General features: G+C 39.8%; 1 protein-coding gene across 1 annotated transcript in view; it reads left to right on the top strand.

Annotated features, from left to right (window-relative positions):
* Positions 1 to 6: 6 nt before the first annotated feature.
* Positions 7 to 11,704, top strand: part of DOK6 (docking protein 6) — a 441,245-nt gene continuing 429,547 nt past the window's right edge. The window contains exon 1 of the mRNA XM_017867055.1: positions 7 to 298. Within this exon, the coding sequence (XP_017722544.1) occupies positions 233 to 298 (66 nt within the window). The 5' untranslated portion in view covers positions 7 to 232. The remainder of the gene's footprint in view (positions 299 to 11,704) is intronic.

Below are 11,704 nucleotides of genomic sequence, written 5' to 3'. Positions count from 1 at the left end.
CCGGAACGCAGAGGGCTGGTGCTGCTCACGTCGCCGGGCCCCGTTCCCCGTCCGCGGCGGCCCTGCAGGCGACCCCGCGTCCCCACCGGCGGGAGCTCGGGAAGGAGCGGGCGGCGGCGCTGCTGCTGGCGGCGGCCGGCTGGATGCGAGACCCGCGCAGACCCGGCGGCGGACGGCGGCTCTCGACTCGGGAGAGCGGATCTCGGAGCGCAGGAGCCCGATCGCTCTGGCCATGGCCTCCAACTTTAACGACATAGTCAAGCAGGGCTACGTGAAAATCCGCAGCAGGAAGCTAGGGGTGAGTGGCTCGCTCGGCTTGCTCCTTCCCCTTCGCTCGTTCGGCCCGGCTGGCTGCCTGGGGGGGCAGGGAGAGGTGACCTGTGCGGGTACAGGGCAGAGAGGGACCCGGCCCTGTTGCTTGGCCAGGTGAGGGCCCGCACCTGCCGGGGGGTTCTGCAGACAGACCTGCGGGCTCCGGGAGCGCCTGAGTCCCCATTCTCGAGTGCAACGGGCTGTCTTCGACAGTGCGGGGAAGTCAGTAGATGAAAGGGGTTGTTAGTTCCGACGAGGAACGTGCCTTGGAGGAGGTTTCTTTGCGGTGCTATACACGATGGTCTGTTCTCAAAAGTGTGCGCTTTTCAGGTGGAACTGCTCTGTGTGGCGACGCTCGCGTGTGTTTAGAATCACCATTTTCTGGTCCCCGCTTCCCAAGCTCAATTCTTAATTCCCGTTTTATGCCTTCCCAGCGCCGCGCGTCCCTGCCGGCTGTAGCGAGCGAGTTTAGGGCGCCTTCGCCGCGGCGGAGGGCGGCTCCCGCGCCCGGCGAGTGCTCCCAGACCCGGGGACCCGCTCCCGCGTGCAGGCAGGTGTGTGCCCCGCGCCCGCCTGCAGACACTGCTCCGGTAAAGTTGATGGAGCCCTTTCCCTACTTCTTGAAAGATACGCTGCCTGGTTTGGGAGGGAAACAGAGTAGAACCCAAGGGTTCAAAACTATTCTAGTGACCAGACGAGGCGGCAGGAGGGACTCAACGGGAGGCATCGGGACAGGAGGGGCGGGCACCTGGACGGGAGCGGCCTAGACTTGGGACGCGAGGGGGAGGATGGAGGGACGGGCAGGAGGTCCCCAGGGAGCGCGCGAGGTAGGGTGACCTGGGAGGCTGACCCGGGTGGGGTGGTCCGGAAGAGCGAGGGGAAACTCGTCTGGGAAAGAAAGTGCCCGTGTTCCGGACTCTGGTTGTGTCTGCCTCACTGTCCTCCAAGTTCCAGTTCTACCAGGCTCCTGCATCCCGGGGCAAAAGAGAAGAACCTTCTCTTGAGCTAGAACCTTCCCTGTGTTCCCTGATGACTGGAAGAATCCTCCAACTTGGAGAAGGGGAAAAATAGGGGAGAACTTTGCTGATTTCTGTGTAAAAAAGAAAGCAAAAGAAGGGTAGTGTTAGAGAGTAGAAGAAAGGTACGGTAGAATCCCCGAAAGAGGGCAGATCACCAAGCACCAGGAGTCGCTTTGTCGGGAGTTGGCGGCGCCAGGTGTTGGGGACAGGAGGACAGACGGCAAAGGCCGACTTGACTCTTGGTGCTGCCTCTGCTGGGTTTCACATTAACGATGCAGACTGTACCCCAAGGACAACAGGGGCCCATTCTGGAACTTCAGCAGTTCTGTAGTAGACTGGGAGGCTGCAAGAGCGAGTGCGACAGCAACGCCCCCCTTTCTCCAGCCTGGAGCCAACGTGCGCTGCCCTGAGTCCCACCAAGGCGAAAGAGAGCAGGCGCCAGAGTCAGATCCTCGGCCCGGTTTCAAGGGCTTTTCTTGGGTAGGAGAAAGCGCCTCATTCTTTTCCAGGGATATAAGAACGAACCCACGGAAAAAGCTGCGGTTCTCCAGGAGTCTGGTTGTTCCTCGCAGCCGGGACGCAATGCTCAAGTCTGTCACCACACAGCTGTCAGCCAAGGGAGGTGCAGAGCTGGAGGTGGAAGGGAGTCATCTTCTTAGCTTGACCTTTGAAGCCCTTTGCTTTACGACACGATGCTTGTTCATTTTTCTCGGCCTTTGTTCTTCTTGAAATCGCGATTGTGTCTGATGCTTCACACTATATAAACTAATGAATGAGTTAAGTCCCACACAAGATGTGTGTCTGCGTTCACAGAGTCACCTGCATGTGAAAATGAGACTGAAGAATGTAGCCTGAGTATCCCCTTCCTGCGCACTTGGCCCTGGAGTCTATAGGATTCCCCCCGACCCCATCCAAGCCTGCCAGGATTTCACACAGTAAGAACTGAGTATGTAACCCAGTTATAACACAGGGCCCAAGGAAAGTGCATTGAATGCTTTTTGGGTAACTGGCATTCACGGTGTTTGAAATGTCATCTTGAACACCATTTCTGCCTACCGATGTGTGCAAACGTATATTTACACTTACAAAGCCTCTTTTGCTGTGCTCACCGTTTAGAGCTTTGCCTTTGTAAAGTGCAACCTTCATAGAAAACAAAAAAAGTGTGTTTATATAAAAATTAGTTGCTTTTGTCCTCCATTTCTACCTGAGAAACATAAACTTCAAAGTTAGATATTGAAACAGTTTTGTTTTAAATTAAATCAAAATACTAAATTCACCTTGACTATTTTGGGAACTTTTTTTTAAGTCAGATGCTTTTCTATTCAGAATATTCTAATATGCAGAAGAGTGAATTTAAATGGCAAAACTTCACATGGCTGGTTCTGTGACGCTTATTAAGTTAAGTGAGTCGCATATTAGAGTAAAACTCTAAGCAAATATGTGTGCCTTAAAGAGTCATACCCCAAATCATAAAAATTGAAATTATCCAAACATTAATATTTCCTTTGCATAGTTAATAATACTTATTCCTAATTTTATGGACTCGAAAGTATGAACTTTTCCAAATAACATATTTTTTTAACTCTAACGACAAGATGAGTTTGTATGATTTATGTCCAAAACTAAATTTCAAAATATAAATAATTATAATTGAACATGCATAGATATTTGATTTATTTTGGACAGGACTCTTGCTTTCAAAAATCGAAGTCTGTGATATTCTAATGGAGAAAAAAAGGCCTAGATATGAGGCCAATTGCATCAAAGATAATTATTGACATGAAACATCAGTTATGATGAAATGTTCTAATGTGCCCTTTGCTTCTCACAGATTAGTGCAATTTTGAATGAGGGCAGTAAGGCATTTCTTGTCCTCTAGGTAGCAAGTCAGGCCTTTCAGAGGGGCTTCCAGTTTTACGAGGTCAAAAGGGCCCTTGCCCTGTGTCTCACTGGGGAAGCTAGCAACCTTTTGAGTCCAGTCTCTTACCCACTGTTTGGGCAAAGAAGTAAAATTTAGTAAGCAAGGCATATATAGCAAAATATCCAGTTGGTTTTTGGTTTATAGCAAACTAAGAACTCAATCACTGAAAGCATTAATAATCCAACACTTTGTGTATTGACCCCAAAGTTATCAAAAATAGATGCAGCATTGTGGAGTGATACCATTATCATCATCACCACCACCATCATCACCATCATCACAGTCATTGTCATCAGCATCACTGTACAAATTTTAGAATGCTATACCTTGACTTATTCTAGACACAGACCTCACATCATTTTTTTTTCAAGGAATTCATTCAGATACATCAACATGACTATTCACAGACACATTGTATGCAGGCAAAATAGTGTCTTCTACAGACATTTTATATTTCTTACTCAAACTCAGGTGAGAGATTGGTATTGGTACGTGTGGGTTCTGAAGGAGTGTCTCAGGATAGCGTGGTGTGTGTGTGTGTGTATCTGTATATTCAGGTACACACTCAACATGTGATCAAATTATCCTGGAGTGTCCACAGTTTAAGAGGCAGTGTACACTGGTGTTTGTGTGTGTATTACAGAGTCATATTGTGTTAAGCCTGAATTATTTATAAGAAATAACCCCTGCATCATTGCTACTCAGAGTACATCGGGCCAGTCATTGTACTTTGCACCAACTTCGCTGTAGGAGAAGCGGGGAAATGTGGAGGAACAGATTTGGAGTTTTGAAGAGCACTAACTTTATGAACTGAGCACCTATTGAGAATTTCACTTTTGTGTATTTTCTTTTGTTTTAACAACTTACTGTGGATTTACCTACCTCTTGCCCTTTCTCCCTTCTTGATTAAAACCTCAGGACAACTCCATTCCTGGCTTAAGGATAACTGATCTCCTTTCTGTAAACACTGTGAGTTTTCCTTTCCTCTCACAACAGCTTTCCTCAGAATATTTGTTCATGAGAGAGATTTATGAAAATTTACCCTTTTATAGAAGCTCACTCATTAAAATAAATACAAAGGGCTGGACATGGTGGCTCACGCCTGTAATCCTAGCATTTTGGGAGGCTGAGCCAACATGGTGAAACCCTGTCTCTACTAAAAATTACAAAAAGTCAGTGGGGTCTGGTGATGTGCGCCTGTAGTCCCAGTTACTCAGGAGACTGAGGCACGAGAATTGCTTGAACCCGGGAGGTGGAAGTTGCTGTGAGCCGAGATCGTGTCTCTGCACTCCAGCCTGGGTGACAAAGCGAAACTCTGTCTCAAAATAACTAATAAAATTCAATAAATAGAGATGTGCATATATGCATTTGTATATTTTGTCCTTTAGATCAATTTTACAATTTCTTTGGTCTCCAAGTCTGTAAAAACTAGTTTGTAAAGAGAGATTATATCTTGTATGGCATGCATTACCAATTTGCCAAGAATTAGATGCACAAATACATTTAAGATAGAACATATAAATAACTTAGTCATTGTGACCATTTACAAGTTCTGAAGAACTTTCAGGATCATTACTTCATATATGAATTCCCAATCTATGGATTTATGGTGCAGAAATTAGAATGAATATGTTTCAGTCTTGACTTGTCTAGAATATTGTGAATTCTGAACATTGTTTTCTGAAATGGATCTGTGATATCTATGTTTATTTATTATTTGTATAGTTATCATTTCTCATTAAATACTAATTTAGCATGTGAAAATTTCAATTATTTGAACTCTCTATTTGATTCTAGATTTTTATTCATGTGACAATTATGCATATTCTTTACGCTGTGTGTACATTTGCCATTTATTTCTGTATCTATATATATTCCTGCAAATAATGTAGTTCTTAGAATTTTCCAGTAAGAAAAGATCTTAAGTATCTTCTATCCAATTCCTATATTTTACGTTATCTTCAGCTGCCTGTCTGTGTGTATGACATCTGATGTATGCTTAGAAACTACTATCTCTATTGGTATTTTTTTTCCTTTTAAAAACATGCCTCTGTCTGCATATGAACATGTCTGATGTCCTTTGAATTTTAAAATTAAGCCAAAGACAGTGAAAATTAAGGTAATTTTACAGTAAAACCAAATACGGACATTGTAGCTGAATTTTGCTATTAAATTATTATGCCTATATAAGGCCTTGGGAGAGGCTGGTAAATGAGAGAGAGTTATCAAGATTCATGTCTCAGTTTTTATCTTGGTAGATTTACAGATGACTGCTGGCAAGGTGAACTTTAAAAATGACATTCCTTTTCTTAGAAAACAAAGATAATACTCAATACTTAAAGAGATCTTTCAAATGACTGAAATTAATGGTTAGTGAGCAGGGAAGTGCTACAGTGGTCAAGTATCTTTGTACGATCTACATTCCCAGTTTCCGTAAATGTCTTTCAAACATGCACAATAATGGTGAATATTTTGGATCACTATACAATAGAATAAGGAATAAAAAATTAGTTTAGGCCAGGTGCAGTGGCTCATGCCTGTAATCCCAACACTTTGGGAGGCCGAGGCTGGCAGATCACCTGAGATCAGGAGTTTGAGAGCAGCCTGGCCAACGTTGTGAAACCTCGTCTCTACTAAAAATACAAAAATTAGCGGGGCACGGAGGCTGGTGCCTGTAATTCCAGCTACTCAGGAGGCTGAGGCAGGAGAATTGCTTGAACCCAAGAGGTAGAGGTTGCAGTGACCTGAGATTACACCACTGCACTCCAGTCTGGGTAACAAGAACGAAACTTCATCTAGAAAAAAAAAATAGTTTACTATGAAGCATATGTATTTGACGTAAATGTCATCTTTTGAAGTATTTTATTAGTTAGCATTGCCCTGTTTGGATCATAAACCATGTAGATACTGTTGAGTAGGACAATTCAGTATTTGTATCTTTGGACTGTTTCTATTTATATCAATTTTAGAAACTATAGAAGATAAAAGGCATGCAATACAAACAAAATTAAAGTTATCTGTAGTCCCACCATTTAGAGATAATCTCTAGATTTCACACATTTTGAAGTGCAGTGCTGGTTTTGAGGAAGACGTAATTTCTATCAAATAAGATCAAATAATTAAAAGGGACCATACTATAATTTCTTTAGCCTCAGTTTTATTACTTGTGCCTCACTTTAGTCACAGTATTTTCTGTTTTTCTTCAAGGTCTTGTAACTTCGTCCACAGAGTCCACAAATTCTAGTTAGGGAACATTTTCATTAACTTTCTGCATAAATCCTCATTAGATTTATTTTAAGATACAGAGCAGTATTATCCTCTAAGTAATTCATTTTTATATTGTTACACTATTACTCAATGAGAATATTGTACCTGTCAGTCAAACTGGATAGAATAAGAAATGATACTTTGCTATAAGCAAGAGCAGAAATGAATAAAGAAAACTACTGTTTGCATGGTATTTGCAATGATTAGTGATGGTTGTAACCTTTCAACATGGGCAAAATATTTTGTCTGCCATTTTCCTGAATTATTTGCAACAATTCTTGGTTAATTTTTATTTTTGGCTTAACAGTAAAATTACTGGGAACAAAGACATATTAATGCTTAGTTTGGGACTTCATAATGGTAACATAATCTCACTACATTTTGTATGTATTGTGCCTTTTACAGCTTGTAAAGACTTATCACACATATTATATAATTCTTATGGTAGGATTTTAAATGTATATTCAATTTTTAACCCCCATTCTGTACATAAACTAGAATGCAAAAGGCAAATCAGCTGGAGTTATTGAGACACAGCTTGGGTTTGTGTGTTTGTGTATACAAACCTAGGTTTATAACTTCAAGTTCAGTGTAATAGCTACTATACAACAGCTACCACTTTGGAGTGTATGTAGACAAGTTCAACACAGTCATGTGTACCCTTTAAAGTCAACGTGCTTTCTTTGGTATCTTGGTGTAAAGCTGATATGATCATTCACTTTACTCAATGCTAAGTTATTAAGATTGCAGATAAAAATGCTATTTAGTGAGAGAATTTATGTCACGATAAGGAAGTACTGTGTAGATACTTGTCGAGGCCACACTGAATTGATAATTTCATTTTCATTGATACCAAACACAAATTCACTAACCTCTCCTTTCAAAGAAAAAAAATAGAGCACCTTTCAAAATTTAGCTGACAGTGTCTGGGTAGAATTTTAAAAGTTATTTAAATAGTTAAATATATTTATTTTAGCATTACCTTTATTTATGGAAGATTATATTTTTATTTAACATGGCTTTATAAAAGATTATGTTTAAATCAACTTAATGAAAGATGAGTTCATATAAAGAAAACCTAAATATAAACACTATGCAGATTAATGGGGATCCGACAAATCAAAAGGCAGTATATGGTGACATAGTCATGCACCATATAGTATAACAGCATTAGCTAAATGCCCAAGCATTGACAGTACTCCACCACAGCATGATCTCAACTCAAGAAACTGGATTATTTTGTCTGTTTCTTATTTTTGTTGCTTGTTGCTTTAAAGGGGCTTAAATCAAAATCGATGTATTTAAATTATGTTCCTTTATTAAAAAACTATTAATTTTTTAAGTTGCCTGTAGAGCCAACCTCTTACTCAAATGTGTACGTTTGTACATAAAATGCATTACATGTTAATATGCTTTGGCTGTGTCCCCACCAAAATCTCATCTTGATTTGTAGCTCCCATAATCCCCACGTGCCATGGGAGGGACCTGGTGGGAGATCATTGAATCACGGGAGTGGTTTCTCCCATGCTGTTCTTGAGATAGTGAGTCCTCGCAAGATCTGATGGTTTTATAAGGGGCTTCCCCCTTCACTGGGTACTCATTCTTTCTCCTGCCGCCCTGTGAAGAGGTGCCTTCCACCATGACTGTAGGTTCCCTGAGGCCTCCCCAGCCGTGCAGAACTGTGAGTCAATTAAACCTCTGTCCTTTATAAATTACCCAGTCTCTGGTATGTTCTTACAGTAGCATGAGAATAGACTAATACACATGTAGAAACGTGTGTGGTACTTTTTTCCTAATGATTTTTCCATTGTAAATATGGAATTGCTTTTTTCTGATTACTCACTATCCTTTAGCATGTTTATGTCTGTGTGTATATATGTACACACATATATACATATATGTGTTATATATTGAATATGTATATATTCAATAGAATATGTATGTATTTCCAAATGGCATGTTACTACCTATACATATGGAATTGCTATCTTTCCTGAGCGGATAATTATCTATATTACCTATCCCTTTGTCTATATCTATATTATCTATATTACCTATCCCTTTATTAAAAAAAAAAATCACTCTCAACGACAACTGCATATAGGAGTGACCTGCAGAGCTTGATCCTTCAGCCTAGGCTCTCCTCACTGAATTGGCCGGCCTGGAGTTGAGTGTGGGTTTGCCTTAAAGTTCCCTCAAGTGTTTTTAATGTGACACCAGAGTTGATAATTGTTGCCATAAAATGGTAATTTTTTTTAGGAAATAGAGAAAATATGTAACACGTTAGATTCCTCTAAATTGCTAACTACACTGTTGTTAGTGCGAAGACCTCTGAAATAGAAAGTTAACTATCCATTAAATCCTTTATGTAACCCTCATTTCCTGACAGTCTATAATGCTTTATAATGTGAACACAGAAGGAATACAACAAAAAATTTTTTTGACACACAGAAATTCACTTCATAAACAATGCAGGGAATTTGAGTTCATCTTTTCTGAGGACTTCTGGATCATGCTTTCCAGGCTCTCTTGATACATGACGGATGCTTCTACCAGCAGTGTGGATGCTCTTAAAAGATTTCAATTGTCTAATTTGTGTATTCTCATCTAAGTAATTAAGATACCATGGCTATTTAAATTGTACTTAATTTAAGACTCACTGAGTTCTGAACAATGCAATCATGATTTTCCCAATGGGAGATTGAGTGCATGAGATTATATTTTAAAAAACCAGTAGCTCAGAGTCAGTTTTGTATTCTTTATAAACCTGAGCTCATGGCTGTGAAAGACAGCTGCTACCTTGCAACACCTTGCTCCTGATATCTATGAGGTTTATGTTTTATGTTCTTTTCTTTCTTCCTTGTTTCCTACTTGAAGAGGTAGGGCATAGATGAATGGATGGGGAGAGAGAAAATTGAAGCAATATATAGCACATACCTCTCGAGTCCAAGCAGATAGTAGGTACCCTTGTGGTTTTTAGAGAAGGTGACCATAAAGCTGACAAGTCATGAATTAAGAAGGGTTTGTTAAAAGTTCTATGCATAAGACACAACATAACCAGGTAACAATATGTGTCTAGATGAGATGGGTGTGGAGTAATGAGAAAAGATCCAGAATAAGAGTGCTTGTAGAGTTCTAAGAAGCTGGGAAATTGCTGATGGGTTTTACAAGAGGGGTTAAACGTTCATTGTCAAATTAACAAAACCCCTGAGGCTGGGGTGTAGAGTAGATTGTAGTGAAATAGGACTGTTGGCAAGGAGCCAACAAGAAGTGAGTTTCGGTATCTAGGAAAGGTACTGGGTGATTCTACAGGCTAGCCAGGATGGAGAACCACTGCCACAGAAGTATTTTGTTTTCTAGCTCTTGGGAAAATGAATCTTTCACCTACTATTGTTTGCATTGAGAATCCATCTGGCAGTCTTATTTTTTGCCTTTTGAAAATGATTAGTCTCTTTTCTTCTGTCTGCTTTTAATATGTTCTTTATCTTTGGTTTTCAGGAGTTTTGTTATGACACGTAGAAATATAGTTTTCATTCCGTTCATCTTTCTTGAGGTTTATAGGACTTCTTGATGCTATGGCTTGATATCATTCATCAGTTTTGAAACATTCTCCACCATTACCTCCTCAAGTATCAATTCTGTCCGTTCTTTCTCTTTGTCCTTACTCATATGTAAGAAAGCAGAGATATGGCAAGTAATTACTACCGTATCTCAAAGTGTCTTTATGCTTTTACTCTTTCATCTGTTTGCCTCTCAAATCTTCAAGATCAATATTTTTTCTTGCATTTCTTTCAGTTTGCTAATTTTCTCTTCAGCTGCAAATAATCTACTGTTAAAAACTATTCATTGCTATCAATTTTGATGTTTTTATTTTCATGTCTGGAATTCTCATTTGGTTCATTTAAAATTATTATAAGTTATCAATTTTATCTTTGGTAGTTTTCAATGCCTTCAAATATCTATACTTTTTGTATATGTGCAGCATTTGTGATCATGAGCATGTGAGCTTTCTTGAATTACAGAAATGGAACTTTCTCACTGGTTAATTGCTTTTTGTGGAGGTAGAGGTCATGTGATCCTCCAGAACTCCGCTGAGAGACAGGAGAGTTGGCTATAGCTTTTCCTTCATTGTGAGACCCTCTACCTGTGATGATTTTGACTTGAAATATTCTCAAAACAAGTTATCTACCTCCATTGTAGCACTATGGCTTGTGACAATGACAGTGAAGAAAAATAATTATTTTACTTTTGAGGGTTATTTTTTTCTCTTTTGTTTGTTTTGGTAACAGCAATGGCAAGACCCACTCCCAGAGATTCTACTTTAATTGATTTCTGGGCAAGAGAATTATTTGTTTCAGGCTTGGTTTTTATCTCAAGTGATTCTAGAATAAATGAAGTACATTTTACCAGAATAATTTTTAATGCAAGTTGTTTATCACCATATATTTCCCCTGAACCCTAGAGAGCTAGGATAAATAAGTTAAAGTATGCCTCCACAAGTAAAAAATAAAAATAAAAATAAACACTATGAATGTCTATATCAGCCATTTGTCATTTCTTTATTTCAGCCGGAATTTGAGTCTCTTTCCCATATTTGGAGAGTACTCCCACATTATGAATGGTGAAGGTAGTAAATAAGGTCTTGCATCATAAAAGATGAAATGCCCAAAATGCTTATCTCCCTTGCAGCTAGAGCACAAGATCATGAGCTGGTTTTTAGAAATTACAGGAACCTAGGACCGACTTTGAGTTAGTGACAAAAGAGGCAATTCAGTGGAGGAATCTTCACAGGGGAGGACAGAGTAGTCACTTCTACTGGATCACTGTAATGACACAGAGTAGGAACAATGCAAATTACTGCATCTGTTGTCTCAAGTGAATATACTCATTAAGCCACTTTAGTAACTTTAGAGAATATTTATGCTTGCTTAGTCTTGAACCTGGTTCTCCAGTCCTCTATTCCTATTTTGAAATAATAAAAACTTTAATAAATTCCTTTCTGTCTAAATCAGCAAGTGTCAACTTCTGTTGCTTGCAACTAATACATGTAACTGATAAGACAGCATTATTGGAAGTGATTCGGTTAAGTTTAAAAATATTTTAAAATCATATGTGTTTTAGATTAGTGAATATTAAATAGTTGTCTTTAGCAATAAGTAGATAGAATTAATTCCTCTTTTGTTTA

The sequence above is a fragment of the Rhinopithecus bieti genome, unplaced genomic scaffold (genome assembly GCF_001698545.2).
Source record: "Rhinopithecus bieti isolate Rb0 unplaced genomic scaffold, ASM169854v2 scaffold_2272, whole genome shotgun sequence".
Taxonomy (NCBI): Eukaryota; Metazoa; Chordata; class Mammalia; order Primates; family Cercopithecidae; genus Rhinopithecus; species Rhinopithecus bieti.
The sequence above is the reverse complement of the archived record's forward strand: the minus strand, read 5'-3'. Positions and strand labels throughout refer to the sequence as shown.